At 40.8% G+C, this 20507-nt stretch overlaps 2 protein-coding genes across 2 annotated transcripts; both read left to right on the top strand.

Moving 5' to 3' along the window:
- The first annotated feature begins 3236 nt into the window (after positions 1-3236).
- Positions 3237-19883, top strand: LOC134210727 (armadillo repeat-containing protein 8-like). Its single transcript, XM_062686966.1, has 4 exons — positions 3237-3352; positions 3417-3560; positions 13045-13202; positions 19309-19883. The coding sequence occupies exons 1-4, from the start codon at positions 3260-3262 to the stop codon at positions 19352-19354; spliced, it is 441 nt and encodes a 146-aa protein (XP_062542950.1). The 5' UTR covers positions 3237-3259; the 3' UTR covers positions 19355-19883.
- LOC134210726 (jerky protein homolog-like) lies at positions 13216-15976 on the top strand. Its single transcript, XM_062686965.1, has 2 exons — positions 13216-13894; positions 13955-15976. The coding sequence occupies exons 1-2, from the start codon at positions 13860-13862 to the stop codon at positions 15642-15644; spliced, it is 1725 nt and encodes a 574-aa protein (XP_062542949.1). The 5' UTR covers positions 13216-13859; the 3' UTR covers positions 15645-15976.
- Positions 19884-20507: the final 624 nt, after the last annotated feature.

Below are 20507 nucleotides of genomic sequence, written 5' to 3'. Positions count from 1 at the left end.
TACCATCTATGGTGGGGTGCAGATGGGACGGTACGTGGAGGGCGAATGAACCACGAATTGCATCAGCTGTTGGGAGAACCATCATCGTTCAACACGCGAAAATCGGACGACTGCGATGGGCCGGGCCGAGAATGTCGGACAGTACGGTGAAATGGTTTCGACAACGATCCGACGGCACAAGAAGGCGAGTCCAGCGGGCAAGGTGGTCGATCAGGTGGAAAGATGACTTCCGGACCCTCCTAGACTGCGTGGTTGGCGACGTGTAGCCATGGACCGAGCCGAATGGAGAAGACTCTTATACCGCACGGCCCTTCGGCCTTAGTCTGATTAAATAAATAATAACTTTGAGAAGATGCCGGAAGCTACATCAGACTGAAGAGGAAGCCAAGCGGATCGGACTAGTCTCAACACGTCGAAGACGAAGTACATGATAGGAAGAGGTCCAGAGAAGACAATGAGCCACCACCGCGAGTTGGCATCGGATTGTGACGAATCGAGTGGTAGAAGAATTTAACTTGGGCTCACTGGGACTGCCGAAAATGATACCAGCAGAGAAATTCGAGACGTATAGTGGCTGGAAATCGTACATACTTTGACTCGCAAGACGCTCCGATCGAATAGAGTTCGCCGCCGTAACTGACTATCTACAAAACGCTTATAAGACCGGTAGTTCTCTACGGACACGAGCCTGGACGATGCTCGTGGAGGACAACGCGCACTCAGTTTTCGAAGAAGTGCTGCGTACCATCTATGGTGATGAATGGCGGACGGATACATGAAGAGGCGATGAACCACGAGTTGCATCAGCTGCTGGGAGAACCATCCATCGTTCATCCACCGCGAAAATCGGTGACTCGGTGGGCCGGGCACGTAGCCAGAATGTCGGACAATAACCGGTGAAAATGGTTCTCGACAGCGATCCGACGGTACAAGAAGGCGAGGTGCGCAGCGGGCAAGGTGGATCGATCAGGTGGAAGATGACCGGACCCTCCATGGGCTGCGTGGTTGGCGACGTGTAGGGACCGAGCCGAATGGAGAAGACTCTTATATACCGCACAGGCCACTTCGGCCATGTCTGAATAAATAATAAATAATGACACAAGTGTTGCCAAGTGGCTACCTAAAATTAAATATCCCTTCAACATACTGATGTTGAATCATTCCTCGGATTTGTTGTTTAGTAGATCATCTAACGCTGCTGATATCGCAGTTAAAAGTTCCAAGCTCAAACTGTTTACCAGTGCCGATTGAGCGTCCTGTAGCAACCTGTCTTATCTAACTATCGAAATTCATAACTGGCGCCTTATGAATCTTTGACTGATTACCACAGTGTTCTTATACACAGTTACCATCCCGAGTAATCAAGTTGTCGACGGGCGTGGGGTCTACACATGACCCTGACGTCCATGGTTCGAACCCAGTCTACCGCACTTCACTTTTTTCAAATGAAAATCATCATTCATAAGGCAACATATTGAAATTTATATCGATTCCTGTGGCAAATTTCATAAGGCGTTTGTGATCATATACGTCCATTTTCTCACGTAATCGCCTTCGGCCATCTTCGCAACCAGCTGAGAGCTTCTCTCTCAAAAGAGCGAATTTTCGTTGAACAAACTTACTTTAGGGTATTTTTTACTGCCACATCTAAAGCACATCGTACAATGATGGTTGTACACATTTTTACGAACTCACATGGATTTGTTTGTGTTCTTATTGTTACTTTACTTCGTCTCGCCACTTTATCTTAAACTATGGCTATAAATGAATTAGGAAAAAATAGGCTTGATTACGATAAAATTGAATACATGATTGATTTGCTCACATACGTACACGCTCAAGTTCGACTGACTTTCTTTATTTTCTCTTCAGACTTCATTTTAGTACTTTTCATGTTAGATTTAACACACAGATCTTGTGACTTTACGTCTCGAAAAAATATTTTGATTTTTTCATATACACTTGTTCAGAATAATAGCAGCGAAATCGTTATATCAATGGTCACTTTGACAAGCTGTAACTGTACGTGACGATTAGCTGAAATTTTGGCAGTAACCACAAATATGATTGCACATACTACGTATCTTTTTTTCGAATGACGCGTTCAAAATTACGCACTAGGTCAAATTGTTCAAAAAAATAGCAGTTTTTATTTTTGTTATATTGGCAATTAAATGTCAAGTCAACAATTTATATTTTTAAATTATAAACTTAGTATCTCGTGAGCACCTGAATTCAACATGATAACATTTCAATCAATTGTTTTCCTGATATTTCAAACAAAACTGCTATTATTTTGAACAATTTTGGTGCGTAATTTTGAACGACGTCATTAGAAAAATGATACGTAGTATGTGCAATTAATCATATTTGTAGTTCACGAAATTTCAGCTCAATCGTCATCGGGTACAAAGTTACAGCTTGTCAAAGTTGACCATTTTGTATGGAAAACGGCTTCCGCTGCTATTATTCTGCTATTCATCATATTTTGTAGTTCACTGCCAAAATTTCAGTTCAATCGATCATCGTAGTTGCACAAGTTTGTCAAAGACATCATTTGTATGAAAAACGGCTTCCGCTACTATTGATACAACACAGGTGTAGAGTGTGGCCCGCTATTCATTGATGTATGCTTCTCCATCTTCTCAAAGTTACGTGCCATATATGTCGTCAGCGAATGCCAAATAGCTGGATGGACTTATTGAAAATTGTCTGTACCACTGCTTAATACGTCTCTTTCGTATAGCCATTCCAAAGCGATGTGAGTGCAAGAGAAAGACCATAATCTTGCCGTAAGCCTCTACGCATTTCAAAGAACTCTAGAATGCGCTGAAACTCGAACCTCGCATCACCCGATCAAACCATTAAGTTACAAATACAACAGGCGTCAGGGTTGGGCTATCGCGCCTGTTATCCACCTATAGAAGAGTGTCATGCAGACACCGATACAACAATACCTAGAGATATGGTTTTTCACAATGTATGCTGCAATACCTTTTTAGTATTCCACATTCACGCAATTTTTGATTTCCATTAGTGAAGCACGTGATAGTTGTACATCATTCAAAGAAGCTTATCATGATTAATAAAGAAGCATCGTATAGTCCTGCGAGCTCATCACCATCGTAATCTATCGGAATCATAATTGATCACAATGCATAGTAATAACATCTTGATTCTGCGAGTCGTCATTCATCATATACTCGGTGGTTGCCACCCAACTAAGCCTTTGCTAAGCGATTCGGACGAACGGGTCATCATGAAAACCCTGGGACTTCTAAGGAATCTCCTTAGCAATACGTTGCACATTGAGATTATAATGTCGGAACATTCGTCGGAAGTGCTGCGAGCGGTAATATTTGGTATTTGTTCGATTGGTGACCAGTTTATTAGAATTGCTTTATTTTTGAACTTAGGTGAATTTGGTTCTGGATGGTCCCCATCCGGCGGAAGTGAAGGAACAGGCTTTAATTATTATAAGCAACATTACGGCTGGTGCGCGTGATAAGGACTACGTAATGGAAGATGAGAACATCATCAAAAAGATAAGAGAGTTTTTGGTAAGTATTACTTGATTTGATGGCCTTTTCAGATTTGCTTCTGTACTTGACATATCGTAATAACTTCATTCTCTCTGATTAAAAAATATTACAATCCATTATGGAAAAAAAATCTAAAACACGAGTATGTACTATTACGTATATTTAGTTTACTTTATTTGTAACTTGACAGATATCCATACATCATGTCTCTACTCTTGTCTCGTACTAATTGAGCCAGGTGGAGCTAAAGATGTTGTTCCGACCAGAGTTGTCAGATTGAACTGAAATTCAATGAAAAGACCAGATCGTTAATCATCATATTCAACATTCTGCGGAATTCGGAGCACCGTTATTCCATCGCCGGACGGTCTACTCAAGCTTTACGGCGAAAATTGCAAGCAATTGAATGTGAGGGTCGAGACTGCAAATGAATTTACCTGGCTAAGGTAAATTCCGCGACCCGAAAAAAGGTTTAATTATTCCGCTTCGATGCAGACGCCTCCTAAGCTGGAGGATTTTTTGAAGCTTCTAAAACAACAAACTTACTCGAAACTGCTGAGGATTAAGTGCAATGAACGACATCATCTGTTCCATGAAAGACCGCTCCTAGCACCATCTCGCCACACGGCACCCGAGTTACCAGTCAACTCTCTTACACCGAGTGTTTCACCTTTGTGTTATTCGACACCGTCGTCGTTCTTGTCGAAGCAAACGGTTAACTATTTACGGCCGGGCTCTATTAGACTGCGTTACAAGCCAACTTCATTATGGCAAATCTTACGAAGAAGCTGGGGTTGAAGTCAAACCGAATAAACTTGCCTTTGAAAGGAATTTTCGGACTGATGACCAAGATCACCGAATTCGTCAGGGTAGATCTGAATTCACGAATTCACGATTACAACATCCGATTCGACTGTGTACTTATCATCAAAGATTGTTGCGAATCCGATTCCGCACCAATTCGCCGACATTTGACTGGGAACTGCATAATGGCCGGCCGTTGTCAAATGAAAGGTTATAAAAATTCCCCACAAAACGCGTATCACTGGGACCTATAAGAGACAGCCCTAGCAGGATTCTTTGAGCCAACAATCTCCACTTAGAAGTCCCCAATATGTTTTGTGCCCAATAACGACTCTGAGGAGCCGTAGCCAAGCAATTTTTTCGCCAGCTTCTGGGAGATAGAAGAATTGAAACCACGCAAGCACGTAGGAGAAGTTTTGTAAAGAAAACACGCAATCTACAGTCCGTGACGCGACAGGACGTAATGCAATGAAGCTTCCATTTATACAAAATACATGTAAGATTGCCTGGCAGCCAGCCACGTTTCAAGGATTTTCCTGATCTAGATCTTCCGAAGATCATGTCATCGAATGGTCTGTCGTTCAAGGGCCCTTTACAAACCGCCTATCAACGTTTGCATACCGTATCTACAGATACGTGTGATCGGGGACAATAGCAAGCTCATCCGACTGCTGTGGTAGGACAGAACAACAGCTGGCGAAATACGGAATCAATGCACATTAGATTTGGTATGTTCTACGCGCTGCCGTATCAAAACGTTAAGCTAACAGAGGATGAAGGTCACGAATTGCCGTTAGCAAGGAAGGCGATTGAAGACTTTTTTGTCAACTATTTTATTCTTGCACATACGAAGAAGCAATCGAAAAGCGTCGTCAAATTCCACTATGCTGCAACGAGGAGGTTTTTCGGAGAAACCCCCAGAAGACCAAGCAGTGAATTCTATTCACACTGTCTACTGTCAAGATACTATCATAAGATCCATGGCCTTCATTGGCAGTATCCAGAAGATCTCCTCACTTGCAAGGCAATGTGAAACTCTCAACTATGATCCAGTTCGATTATTCGAAGGCGAATCAGTTTAATCATCAGTGGCGAACGTATCTTCTGCATTTACAAGACGTCTGGCGAATCAGCATACATCGTCTCTGCATCATCATCAACGATCCGGTGCAATACCAACTGCATGGCTTCAGCGATGTTTTGGTGAAAGTGGTTGTCTATATTATGGGGATCCACGTGAATAGTAAATACAGCTTGCATCTGCCCGGTTCGCATTTTCGAGTGGCATCAAATAATAGGCCGTTTTCTCCCCAATAGGAACTGGAGCTATGTGCAGCAGCATTGTTGGCTGACTTGGTCAAGGTCATGAAAAACTCACTTCAAATTCCATTCCGTTGGAACAATGGGGTATAGAGATTAGACAACCTCAGTAGCATAAATTTCCGGTGATCCCGCTCGATGACAAATATTTGTGGCTAATCGAGCAGTTTCAGTCAAGTCCGTCATCCCAGTATCGGATTGGAGACATGTGCCAACCCACAGAGTAGCACCATGCGCGCTAGCAACATCCAAACTTTGACCCGATTGGAAAGTTATCACTGACACTCTAATATTTCCGACTGTAACCGCAACAGAACGAGACATAACTGACAACGAAATTTGACGTCAGCAGCCATTCCTCGTATGCATCACGAGCGCCGACGTAATAGAGGGTTTGGCCAACCGATTCTCGATTTACTCCAAGCTAATTTGAGTGACGACATGGATTGCCAATCCGAACGCAGTCAACGTACCACTGGATCTCTGTCCGCAGCAGAAGTTGCTACAGCACGAAATCTCTTGGTTTGATGTACGCAGCACCAAGTCTATGCTGCAGAAATAACGGCGCTGAAAAAGGGACTACAGTTACTACACCGAGGTAATATTCGGATTGTAAATTGTCTCGACTTCCCTGGGCATAAAAGTATCATCGTGTTAGCCTCATGATATACGAATGCAAAAATGGTAACTTGGCTTAGAAACCTCGCAGTTAATAACTGTGGAAATGCTTAATGAACACTAAGCTACGAGGCGGCTCTGTCCCAGTGTAGGGATGTAATGCCAATAAGAAGAAGAAGAAGAAGTTACTACACCGAAGATGCTGGCTTCGAGTCCATTTATCAACAGCTGTTCCCTCACTCGCCAGATTATATTTGGAATATAATGCGAAACATCCATTAATAATCCCGGTGAACTGCAGGCTTGCATCACAGTTCTACCATTGTGGAGTGGACTCTGTGGAACTAATCACGTTAGTTGAGAGGAGATGCCGAGGATCCGAAAGTCAGCAAACCTAGAAAATCAGCTGGACGAGGCCCTTGACCGGATTCCAGAGCCAATAATCCTTCTTGGATATGTCAACAGTTACCATCCAGCTTAGAGTAGCCGGACCAACAACGTGCGAGGCATCATCATTGCCAACCTTGGCAGCCGGCGAAACTTAACTGTTCTGAATAATGGCTCCCCCACATTCTTCCGCGGCCAAGCAGAATCGTTATTTCGCTCGTATCGGCTCTCGTCACCAATTGTTTTCTTTGGTCCGTGGACGCCAATTACAGCGATCACACCCCAATTTGTATCACACAGGACAACAGGGCCGCTCTTGAGACCTCGAGAAGACGCCGGCGGCTCTACAACCAAGCTGATTGAACTGACTTCCAAACTATACTCGAAGCCGAACTGAATACCCATACTCCAATGTCAATCTCAAAATTTACTGTGGTTATCAACCTTGCAACTTCGTCCAATTTCCCGAGAACTAGTCCAAAAACCGGACGCCGTGTGCTCCACTGGCGATATGAGTACATTAAAAAAGCCGTCAAATTGCGTAGAAAACTATTACGAGCAGTCAAATGTGCGAGAAGAAAATGTGCGAGAAGATCACCCCGATATGACCCGTACCCTGGACGAGTATCAGGCTGTCCGTAATAGCTGCAGGCAGGTGACCAGGAAAGCGAAAAACAAATCCCGGACAGAGTTTCTCGACTCCATTAATGAAAACCATTCCTCATCAGAGATTTGGAGGCGAATGAATAGTACATCTACAAGGAAAGAGATGACATAAAGGAATGGCTATCAAAGTGAAAGGTACAACAACAAGAGATCCGAAGATTATCGCTGATGCCCTGGTGGAATATTTTCATGAGCTATCTTCACTACACCGCTCTTCAGACCCATTTCTAAAACGGCACCTATTCCCCGGAGCAGCAGTACTCAGATTTCCGGTGCCATAAGCAGAGGCGTCGCGTGGTCAATTCTACAAACCTGTGCACCGAGCGGTGTATTTCGGTTTTCAGTTGTTTGATGTAGCTGTCAATGTATCAGCATTAAAATTACGAGTAAGCACGGCACGCGCCGGTGATACTTTTTTTTTAATTATATTTGTTGTAGAAAAAAAGTTAAGCATTCAATAATGTAAATTTTGACGAATTGATAATTGTTCGTGCTTCCCGTATCAAAGTGAAATATTTTGAGAAAAAAAAACCTGACCTGAAAAAGGGACCTTAAATGACACATCCAATATGAACGATCTATCTTCAACCGTGTTTCCCATATGTTTCGTCTATCTGCTTCTAAGCTAAGATGTTTATCGAATTAAGCTCAAACTAAACTTAAAGTGAAAGTGTGTTTAATTGAAAAACAAACAAATCTGGGGAATCATAATGCTTTTCAATATGACATATAAGACAACTATTCAATGAAACGGTATCTTTTAATTTTAATTCAAGTTATTTCGTAGAATGAGACAAGTCTTAATAATTATGTGTTCATAAAATTGAAATATATTAAGAATGATTAGACAGGTAATAAACATTTGTAATTAGCATCTCATACATATCAATTTTTTTTTTATACAGATATTTTCCGTTTTCATCAACACGGTCCGTGAGTATCAGTTGATAAAATCGGAACAGTGACAAAATCAGAATAAGCCTTTCGCCATTATACTGCCGCAATCTGAAAAAGTGACGTATCGCCATTATCCAAAAATAGTATTAACGAGTACTACTCATCGAACTCTTTAACAGAAAATGGAAAACATGCATGTTGTAGAATGGCGGTTACGTCACTTTTCCAGATTACGGCAGCATACTGATATGAGAAAGTTAACTCCTAGTGTGCCGCTGTAAACACGCTCAAAGCAGGCGATTTATTTATGTCTTATGATCACATAAATATTCTCTAAATAATCTCAGCATAGGAAAGGACAGTTTTTTTGTAGACATATTTCAAGATGCATTCGAGGATATGTACTCCAAAATAGTTTGGACGGCCTAGAACATCCGAAAAAGTATTTCAACGATTTTTTAGTTATATCAGAACGCTACATAACAATGCAATCCGTCTTCCTGAAGTAATAAAGCCGCATCTTATCACTTTTATTTCGATGAGGGGAAGTCGGTGAAAAAAATCCTCTGTTGTTAGTTACGGTCTTATTACCGTTAGTGCTTGAAATATTATAAATACAACATTTAACCAAAAACTAACCCAAGTTAGTTTACTTTAAAGGCTAAATCTAAAAAAAAATGATAGAATTTTCTTGTTGATAACAACGGAATAATTTTGTTGACGAAATCGGAGCGTGACAAAATCGGAGCGTGATAAAATCGGAACATATCTGTAATCTAAGCGTTACTCAAATATTAATTATTCTATTTTAGTTTATTTCTGAGATGAATCTTTTTTTTCCAAAGGGCTGTTTTCATACCACGTGGACAGATGTCGAACATTTTTAGATGTGTAGGTACTTCCCTCCATCAGCGTACACATCTGATCATGCAATTTTTCATTAATTTGTGTTAACCATGGACATTTTTCCTACCCCACTACCCGCTAAGTTGTCTACGTGGTAGGGAGACGGCAGGTATTTTCGTCTGTTCGTCATAGTCTCGAAAACCAATAAAAGAGACGCTTTTTTGTAAAACTCATGCGTACCAAATCGTAAGCTCAGGAGAAACGTTCTGCTATAGTGGAGTTCTAGCAAATGTACGTTGCTTTCGTTGGTTTTAGCCCCTATGACGGTGGACGGAAATACCTGCCGTGTCCCTATACGAATAGCTTTTGGATATTGGATTTGACGAAAAAAATCATCATAAGCCATAATCCCGATCACTATGAAATATTAAAACGCTTGTGATCCAATGTGCTTATTCAAACCGGACTTTCGCCATGGAACGCTTTGAGAGAGCAGAAAATTCATTTAATCACCGCCTCTTTTCTTTTTCTATTTTGTTCCGATTGCGCGCTCTTCAACCAAACGCGCATGCGCTGTTTGAAGCGGTATGGGTTACCACCTATTCGGTAGGCACCAAACCGATGTGCTTTTCTGCATCGGCACCAAACCGTGCACTGCAAACGATGAACGCTTTGGCTACCTATACATCGCCGATTGCGGTTAAAGCGGATGACCTACACATACAAAATAATGCGTGTATGATGCATGGCAAACCGTTCTCTGCTGAAAGTGCACGTGATGGACAACATGTGGCGGTGCGTCGTTTCGTTTCGTGGAGTAAAATATAACGCGCCCCCATCGTACCATTTCGGTTCCCTCATATCACATGTCGCCTGTAAAAATTCCGTGCATATTTTACGATTATGTATTTATACTCAATTGTTCAATTTGTACTAAACATATGATAAATGCACATGCTCCAAATATTTGTATAAGGATGACAAGAAATCTATTGAGAGTTTAAATGTTAGGGACAAAATTGCTACCTGTGCAGTGCACAGGTTGCACATGCGGACGCGACGCCTCTGGATAAGATAAAGGTCAGAGTTTTAATCTCCTTTTCATGGATTATGCCCTTCAAAAAGCTACTGGGAAATCGGTGGGTCCAGACTGCATAGGATACCCGATGCTGAACAATTTTACAAACAGAGGAAAGACCAGTCTTCTCTCCGCCATCAATCAAGAGTGGACTGCAGAAACGGTTCCGAGCAGCTGGATTCATAGCTTCGTCATAGCTATCCCTAAAAACAGCGGGTCTGTCGACGATGTCAGCAGCTACCGGCCAATCGCTCTGACCAGCTGCAACTCAATTATGGAGCGAATGGTTAATCGTTGGATGATCGAGTTTCTTGCAGAAAATCGGAAACTAGACTTTCGACGCCTTCCGGCCCGGCTTCGGAAACCGGCACCTATCTGGCATCTCTTGGGCAGATAACGATTAACAAAAAAGGGCTCCACATTGAGATGGTGTCCTTGGATTTTGCCTAGGCCTCCAATAGAGATTGGTGTCCTGGCGTCCTAGATAAGTTGGCGATCTGGGGAATTACTGGAAACATGCTTACTTCCATTATTAATTTCTTGAGTAGACTTACCCAGGGTTCTTATATCAGGGTTCACTCACTTTGACAGTAGATGGGAGAGACTAGTGCGGGGGTAAAAAATTCATTTTCAGTGGAAAACATAAACAAACTCGGTGGCTGCCTCATATAAAAATCCAAGATGGCTGAATCATGAAATTGGCATACTGCTACTGTAGCAGTAACAGCTGTTTGTATTCACCTTGGACTTACCTTCCAGGTTCTCGCGAGCAATTACGAATCAAATATACTCAAAGAAGAACCAGGCATTCCGCAAAGCTCGATTATTGCGGTCACTCTATTTCTTGTGGCCATAAGCGGTATCTTTCGTACTTCCCACTGGAATATCGCTTACGCCGACGACATTCGTCTTAACATCGTGTCGCGGAATGCACGACTCACATTTAAAGAGTTTGCTACACTGTTCCACTTAGCCAGCCTCCGATGGCGATGCCCCAAATGATTTACAACCGCTCACTCCGGGACATTTCTTGATTGGGAGAACCATACTAATCAACCACAATAATCAACGATCAGCAATCAAGCTTCGACGAACCGTACAATGCGTTAGATTTCGCTACATTCACGGACTGCGTCGGCACTTTTGAGTTCTCTGGAGCTACAAGTGACATGCAAATGCTGCATGAAAACGACCTGAAACTGGTAAAACATTCAAAATTACCAACCAATGGATCGTCAGAAGAATTCTTTCCTAACGTGAACCCCAGAGCAGACTGCCAACCAACTGTTCTTTGGATATTGCCAAAGCCTTTAGCAGGACCTGGACACCCTTGGTCCTCAAACAACTTCAGGAATTGGGCATCACTGACAACATGCTTGCCTTTATAAACAACTTCCGGCGTCCCCCAAGGGTCGGTTCTTGCGGTCACCCTCTTTTGGTCGCAATGAACGGAGTTTTCGGCGTTCTACCGGCGAATGTTCAGTGGTTCACCTCTTCGTCTCTGGTCGTGGTGGGTAATACTCCTGGACAAACCAAAAGACACAGGGAGCGGTTAGTGGCATTCACCGTTGGGCTGCCTCCATCGGGTTTATTATGAACGCTGGAAAATGCATTCGGGGCCACGTTTGCCGGAGTCGTCAACAACATCAGACTCTGCCATGATCCCATCCCGAACAGAAAAATCGTCCGCGTCCTTGGAGTGGACATCGGTTTCCCTTTCGACACCGAGTCCTAATGGCTATGTGCAGCAAGGCTGCTTCTTTTGCGGCTGACACCTCAGGGGAGTGCAGGATCCCACTCCTCGACGAGGCTGACCGGATCTTGCGAAACGCGGCACTAGTCTCCCCCCAGTGGCGAGGGTCCACTGGCACGGATCAAAAAGCTGGCTAATGTCTCCTGCTAGGGTCGACCACACCATAGCCACCCGGTTTAAAAGTGGGGAAAATACAGACGAGTTGAGAAGATCGTTCCTACAACTGTTGGGAACACGATTCCAGAACAATGAAATTGTCTCCAGCCGGGGTGTGGGTTTTGCGCAGCCTTTCACCTGTAGATGCCCTAAATACGAATTCCCTAGGGAACTTTATGGGATCCCAGGCAGCATTAGAGAAGCTCTAGGCAGCAATGGTAACTCTCTTTTGTTTTTTGAAGGATGCCAAATGTATGACCCCCAAACATCTTTTTTCGGGAACAAGGTCCTCTACCGAGGCGAACGTGCTTTCCCCGGATATAAGTCCCACTCCCTAAGTAAACTACATACTGTTCAGCTTAGGGGGTTTCAGTCTATCTCCTCTATTTTTCAACCTTATTTTACACGACATTCTGCCATGTCTTCGAATTTTTTTTCACCTTTTCACCAAGGTTTCAAGAGAATACCTATTCGAGCAAGATGGCTCCTCCGAAAAAATTCGGGCTCTGAAATTGCCATGCGATGAGATTCCATTCCATCCATAATCTAACCAAATTAATTTTAGTTGACGACATGTTCCGGCCATAGTTGACAGTAACTAAAATTGAATTATCGTAAATCCAGTGTTTTAGTTAAAACTCGGAACAGCTACTAGTAACTTTGTAAACGTGAACCGTTACCGGCATCAGTGATTTTAGCCAGTTTGGAGCCAAAAGTAGTGCGAAATTAACTCTTTAACGACCCGGGATCTAAACAGTTTCATCGTTGAAAATTATGTCGACGCGAAAACAGTTGTACCTAACCTATACCTATGATGGCCGTACACTTTAAATGGAATATGGAGCACAAACTCGTGTTCTAGACTTAAATCGATTCGATGTTGTAATTGCTGAAATTGTACAAATATCATTTACATATTAGATTTTCTCATGCAAAGGACTCATAAACAATAATCTACATGGATTTCTTCTCTGCAGGTCGTATCCGACAACAAGCTCCAAATGGGTGCCGTATTTGTGGTGAGAAACCTGATGGAGAAAGGCGGCCGACAGAAGATGCTACGTGAGTCGGGCATCCTTGAGAACCTAGAGCAGTTACTACACATGACACCCCGAGAATCGCAGTTCTACGAAGAGTAAGTATGAATATCACGAACACGAGTTTATCAGTTTACGTTATTCTTCTTTCGTTTGTAATTTTCGATACAATAGTTGAAGAGATTGTACTGATTTATAATATAATTATACATAAAGGTAGAAACCCAAAATACGAAAAGTTTATCTTCTAGTCACATTTTTGTGTCGCTGGTGACCTCGTGTACTTATGCTCACTGCCGCCAACTCGTTCCCAACAGAGAAATTTCAAGACGTTGTGTGACGGTGAATTCTACTTACTTTGTATATTCGGTTGCATCGTCGTCATACCATGTTTACCGCACCTATGAACAGTGTTGAGAAATGTTGTTGCGGTTTCATGGGACTAAACGTGCTGAAAAAGATTTTCAAAATTTCTTTACAATTCGGGATTTTTTCATGAACTTGAAGCGCTTGAAGGGTCCTATAATTTTGTCTATTACCGTGGACCCCCGGTAATTTGAACGGCACCTCATTCAAATTAACGGGGTCCGCTTTTAATTTGAACAACTGGTAACCCTATACATGTTGATATTGGAGAGTATCTGGTTACCTTATTATTTGTTATTGTTATGAATATTTCTTTCTCACGCGAATTGTTTATGCCTACTGAATAGTTGATCCTGCTGATTATCGTTGATAAACGTAAAAACAGAACCATGAATCAGATAAAAGCTAATCAATCCCCCAGAAGGTAAGATTCCTAATAACTTTTTCTCTGCACTGCATTGATGAACGCTTTTACCAATTCCAGGTTGACTGCTGCAAATGGGAACGTAGTGCCTTCCGTGACAAAAAAAAGAAGGCACACGACACTTACCCTTCTGCAGAAGCTAGAAGTGATTGAGCTGCTGGATTTAGGGAATTCTTCTCTGGACAAAATTGCTCGAACTTTCAACGTCTGCAAATCCACTGTTTTGAATATTTCTCGTAAAAGGGACTCAATTCGCACAGCTGAAAATCGTTTCCGGGAAAGCGGAGTATCAGGTAGGCGAACTATGAAGTCGGCAAGATTCATCGATTTGGAGGAAGCGCTGTTCATGTGGATCTTGCAGGAGAGAAATAAGAAGCATACCATTACACCAGATGTCGTAAAAACAAAAGCAGAGGTGTTATTTTCCATACTGAAGGAAAAACGAAAGTATTCAAACGAAGTGACTTTCGCTGCTACGAACGGATGGTACGACAGGTTCCGAAAACGTTACGGATTGCGCATGCTGACTGTTTCTGGCGAAAAGGCATCCGGGGATATTGAGGCGTTTACTTCATTCAAAAGCATTTTTCTCCAGGTTATTTTGGAAAATGGATATGAGAAGCATGAAATCTACAACGCGGATGAATCGGGGCTGTTTTTCAAGCTGCTTCCATCACGAACGTTGACTTTGCATGATGAAGACATAGCCAAAGGAAGGAAGGTAATCAAATCCCGTGTTACTTTCATGCCTTGTAGCAATATAGATGGGTCAAATAAATTGCCCTTGATGCTTCTGGGAACCGCACAAAATCCAAGAGCACTCCCAAAAGACAAATCATCGTTACCCGTGTACTATAGAAGCTCCAAAAAAGCATGGATGAACAGAATACTTTTCAGGGAGTGGTTCTATGATCAGTTTGTTCCATCGGTCAAAGCATTCGCTCAAAAGCACAATCGTGCACCACGTGCTTTGCTTCTACTTGACAATTGTTCAGCTCACCATGATGGTGGTGATATTCTCGAATGTGATGACATTAAAGTTGCGTATTTACCACCCAACGTTACATCACTCGGCCAACCTATGGACCAGGGAGTTTTGAATGCAATTAAAAAACGTTACAAAAAAAAGCTGATGTTGCGTCTTCTTTTGAGCGACGAAGATTTATCTATTGAGGAGAAACTGAAAGGGATTTCATTGCGTGAGGTGATATGCTGGCTGCATCAATCATGGGAGGAAATTTCCGGGAAAACTATTGAAGGATCCTGGAAAAACCTGATCGATGAATATCCATATTTCACTCTGGAAAGTGACGAAGACAACTCCTTGGATGAAGATGTTCTAGCGTTGACGTCATCATTTGCTGACGCTTTGGATGAATATCCGTCTTCAGATGAAGTGAAACAGTGGCTTAATGATAGTGTCTACGATATGAACGGTAATATTCTCACCGGGGATTGCGACCTCTACACTGATCAGGAAATTGTGGACTATGTGCTTAACCGCCAGGAAAACTCCAGCCTTGAGTTTGATACTTCAAATGAGCTTGACCAAAGTAATACGATTCCCAACGATGCGATTAGGATTGTTAGATTCGATGAGGGCCGTGATAAGCACGACAAAGCCATGGAATGTGTGGAGTATCTCATTGACTTTTTGGAAGATGAAGGAGACACACTAGAGGTCATTAAGTTACATAATGTGAAAAGCAAGTTAATCGAGCTTGAATGGAAACGACGTAGAGAATCATGAATAGTTGTAATTATTATCGTACACTTAACGTTTTTACTTCCGACTGATGTTATTGTTAAGTTTTAAACAGTTTTGATAAAAAAAACCTTTTTTTTATTTTTTTAAATATTGAATACCTATGCTAAATACGATAGGCACGCTTGCCTTTTCACAAATCCAATAATGATTTCAGGCTTTATTTTGCCACATTTGTTTCTTGATCTTTCCTGAAAATGTGATCTGAATAGATTTTTTTCTTTTTTGTATATCCTGAAATGATAATAAAATATCACTCTACAAATGCGATTCATTTCTCAAATGTATATTGTAGATCCAGTTGAAAACCAAACTGAGCTCTCGCGACAATCGCATTTTCTCTCATTTCCGGATGTCGCAACTGCATCGCGAGTAGTGCGCATCTATGCCATAGCCGTGCGCCATCATGCGCACCACTCGCGATTCAGTCGCGACATTCGGAAATGGAAGAAAATGCGATTGTCGCGAGAGCTCAGTTCGGTTTTCAACTGGATCTACAATAATGTAAATGTATAATGTCTTCAATTCAAAATTATATTAAACACTCATTAAAATCTAGTTTCCTTCGATTTTCTGGAATTATAGCAGCAAGCAACTGACCAAAACTAAAATTGCATGTCAAGTGCATGATAATTTTAGAAGCCAGTTAGTATTCTCGGCAAACTGTTGCACTCGTCACATCCCTGTAAAGTTAAGTTTAATGTCAACTATAGCTGCACCATCAAATCGAAAGTAAAGGACATTCGTTCGTTAATTATGAAATGCTGTTGGAGGAGGGAGGGGTCAAACGGAGTGTTACGTTTCATACAAAAATTAAACCTTCCATACAAAAAGTGTTACGTGGGGGAGGGTGGGGGTCAAAAATTTAGTTATTTGTAAACGAGCCCTAAGCACGGGTGAGATTACGGTGGAGTGTGGGCAAATAATAATTTTATCTATATATTCATTGACTGTGAGAAGGTACTGGAAATGACTCCGGATCAGAAATGCCGGGTCGTTGCACTAATATCTTAAAATCGATTGTTTCATACATTATATACAGCTTTACATTTTTGTGAATCTCTTTTTGTCTATCAAACTGATTGCATTTACAACAAATTCGGTATGTAATAAGTTAAGACACCATCGTCCCTAAAAGAATTATTCTGTAGAATTTGGATTTTAGGGCAGATTGCTATTTAATAAGCGAGATAATCAAAACCAAAACATTCTTGTTATCACTTATGCACTTTTCGTTTGAGTTTGTTTATCATGTTGGGTTTGACATTTAAACCATTTTTAGTTTGAACGATGTTCAAATTAACGGGGTTCAAATTAAAAAGTGTTCAAACTAAAAACGGTCAAATTAACGGGGGTCCACGGTACATCATTGTTCTGAATAAAAAGTGAGCAACGTGAGAGCGAAACTGCATAAATGTCACAAAACGTCGTGACAATTAACTCCCCTGTCCATGGATAAGGGGCTTGACGTTGATATTTCAAGTGTCTTAAAAAGATTTTTATTTTATTTTTATTTTTATTGTTTAATAGAGTGCTTTTTTAAAACAAAGGTTAAGTTCAACACTAAATTAAAAAATTAAGATATTTTTCCATTTTTTTTTATATCTCCTTCACAAGAATATCGTTATTTTAATGGTAATGGTTTGAAAATAAGCTCCGTAGAGAAACTTTTATCACATCTTACTTAAATAAGGTCAACAGTTATACCAAACACTTGAGGTACCATGCCTCCAAGTTAACTAATGGTTAGTCTGTCGCACGATCTAACAACAACTGCCTATTGGTAAATTTGGAGGTGCCGGCAGGGCTCAGTAGGGGTCTAACTAACATAACTCTAATACTAACAAGACCCTGAAACAAACGCTTATCCAAATAGCATACATCTATTTATACTTGTAGTAGTAGCTAACAATAATTCATTTTGTACCCGTATAGCTGAAGTAGAATTTTAGTAGTGAAAAGTAGAATTTGTAGATTTACTAATTTGGCATTGGAGATAGTGAATGTATCTATTATATCTTCTCGATAATCTTTTTATTTTAGTCTCTCTAGCTGCATGGATCAACGCAAAAAAACTGTTTCTCTCTTCCTTCTATTAGTTTAGTTAGAAAAATTAGCGGATATATAGGGGACATGACTTAGTGTTTCTCGTATTAAGACAAATTCGCAGACCTTACCCTTATAATAAAATAAATGACCGATAGTAAAATAAATGACTGAAATTTAAAGATATCAAATAAATAATAAAAAACGAAAATAAATACATGACCATCGGTGGACAGAAAGACAAGAGACAGAGTTCTGTTTAGAATAGTTAATTGAGACCATTGCACTCACAAGATAGAGAATAACTAGTACCACTATTATTGCTACAAGACTAATAACTTGACCACTTACGGAAATGAGGATAGACCATATGATGCGTTCATCCACTATTATATTGAATATTGTATACCCTGAATCTGAATAACTGAATTTGAGACCTCATTATTTTAATAAATAATAAAGGTTTGAATATTAAAAAAGGGAATAGAACTTTACCAAAAAAAAAAAGCAATTACGGAACAACTGGACAGAAATTTTGTATAATGATCACTATTAGACTACTGAAACTTTAACATATCCGGACTGATTTGCGATTTGGGCGTACATGCTTTTGTAAACAGGCATTGGAAAGCGAATTCCTGCTAAAGCAAGCATTTCCTGAGGAAACCACGATATGTATCCGACAGAATAAGCTTTCCTCTATCAGGTAGCGGTATTAGTTTTGGAGGAAAACGCTTGCATTTTACAGAATTCGTTAAACAATGTTTGTTTGCCAAATAAGTTACGCCCAAATCGCAAAGCGGTCCCGATATGACATTACTGTGACTGATAGGATACAATTAACTCGACGACGTATTGACAAACATCCGATACTCAACCGTGTTAAAATAAGGGAAGCTCTTCAATGTGTCCATTTATTACAATAGTACTTAAATTAATCTATTTTGAAACTACCCTACCAGAATGATATCATTACATCTTTATTCGAAATTGTTACTTGGAAATGGCAACAGTACCACCCGTTGTCAACATAGACTACTATTAGGTATTGAATGTCGGCTCCAAGTAACTAATAATTAAATTTACATGTTAACTACTTATTCAGAAAAAATCTATGTACATGTTGAGCTTCCATTATTTGTTCGGTTTATAATTGACAGACTGTAGATAGAAAGAATAATGTATCGGTATGATCACAATACAAACCCAGGCCGCAGTGACCTAGTGAGCAACATAGCTTGAGTCGTCTGCTAGTATTGTGTATCACATGGAGAGCCCAGCCGAGATACCAGTCTATTAAGACTACAACTGGTCAACTCTCGAAAAAAAAAAAAAAAAAAAAAAAAACGTCGTGACAATTAACTCCATTTGACATTAATTCAGCTCTCACGCCACTGGAATGTAGTTCACCATCAACTTAGCAACATTAGCGAACCTGGTGGTGGAAGGCAAGCTTTATTGAACTCGCTCGCTCGTTCGCGGTGCCCCATATTTGAACACAATGCAAACTCGTCTGTTACAATCCTATAGTGAAATAAATGAATTTCTCTATTTTCCTTTCTCTCTGTTTCTCTTCCACCCAATGGATTGCTACATCACACAGCATACGGCAGGAGATTCTAAGGTTCGACTTCTCGGACGACCAATGAAAGATCACAGCCCTGGCGATCGCAAATGGGGGCACAGATGGGCCCTATACCTGCCAACCTGGTGGAGTCTGTTTGGGAGCAGTGATTATTTCGGTGGGAATTATTCCTATGCTCCCCCCTTCCCTATAAAGTGTTTTATGATTGTTGACCAACAGTTACGAATTGTTTTGTTTATGCTTGTGTGTGTGTGTGTGTATGTGCGTGTTTGTTGTGTGTAGGTGCGCTGGTGAGTGTGTGACAAGTGCGAAAGGTGATATCGTATAATTTTGACCATTTTGTTGCTGCACTACACCGCGTACGTTTACATTTTTATAAATCTGTATGACAATTGTTTAGTTTTCCTAATTTTGCTTGCTAATTCTACCTCTTTTACAAACTCGTGGTAATTATATAAGAAGAGAAGTAGTAGACGTGGTTGACTTCATTCGACCATTGAGTGCGTTCTGAGTGAACATAATTTACAGTAACAAGGAAGGAACAATAGTGAGTTTGGATTCCTATAAGTGGCTCAATAAACCATGCATCTAAATTCGTGTACATTTTCATTGCGAGGCAAGCAACTACTGGATATAAGGACTGCAGAGCTTTGTTAAGTTTATCCTAGTTTTATTTATTTATTCAGTCAAGTGTGAATGGCTTGGTAACTTGAGGGGCTCGAGAGATGCGAAATCAAACGAACACGTATTTCGTTGCACAGCTTTTAGGTTTGTTTTATCTTCTCAAAAATGCTTACATATTCCTTTTGCATGGAAGAATAAAAAAAAAGTTGATTTCGTATTATGACAGATGTAATTTAGCGCCCTCGGCAATGCTATTTGATAAAAAAACACATAAAGTACACTGTTGTACATATAAGTTAGCACTTTTGAGATTATGATTGTAAATATTTGGCTAAGATTTGACCCAGAAACTGTGTCTGGGAAAACGAGTCCTTACGAACCTGTGAAAATCGATAGGAATAAGGCACAGTAAAGATAACAAAATTCCATCATCATGAAACGCATAAGAACTGATTGAGAACCACTATAGTAATGGAAAATGAGATCGAGAGAAAGAGATCGAGTGAGAGAGAAATATGGACAGGATCTTCCAGTGCAATGGAAATAAAACTATTAGGCATTATAGTGTGTAGCGTCAGAACGCATTTATGCAT

The sequence above is a fragment of the Armigeres subalbatus genome, chromosome 2 (genome assembly GCF_024139115.2).
Source record: "Armigeres subalbatus isolate Guangzhou_Male chromosome 2, GZ_Asu_2, whole genome shotgun sequence".
In the NCBI taxonomy this organism is placed as follows: Eukaryota; Metazoa; Arthropoda; class Insecta; order Diptera; family Culicidae; genus Armigeres; species Armigeres subalbatus.
Note: the sequence above shows the minus strand (reverse complement) of the source record. Positions and strands in the feature narration are given on the sequence as shown.

Excerpts from the sequence above, each read along its gene's own strand:
- LOC134210727 (XM_062686966.1), top strand. The coding sequence starts at position 3,260 with ATGAAAACCCTGGGACTTCTAAGGAATCTCCTTAGCAATACGTTGCAC. Across the intron at positions 3,353-3,416 it reads CGTCGGAAGTGCTGCGAGCG|GTGAATTTGGTTCTGGATGG; the intron begins GTAATATTTGGT and ends TTTTGAACTTAG. Across the intron at positions 3,561-13,044 it reads AAAAGATAAGAGAGTTTTTG|GTCGTATCCGACAACAAGCT; the intron begins GTAAGTATTACT and ends TCTTCTCTGCAG.
- LOC134210726 (XM_062686965.1), top strand. The coding sequence starts at position 13,860 with ATGAATCAGATAAAAGCTAATCAATCCCCCAGAAG. Across the intron at positions 13,895-13,954 it reads GCTAATCAATCCCCCAGAAG|GTTGACTGCTGCAAATGGGA; the intron begins GTAAGATTCCTA and ends TACCAATTCCAG.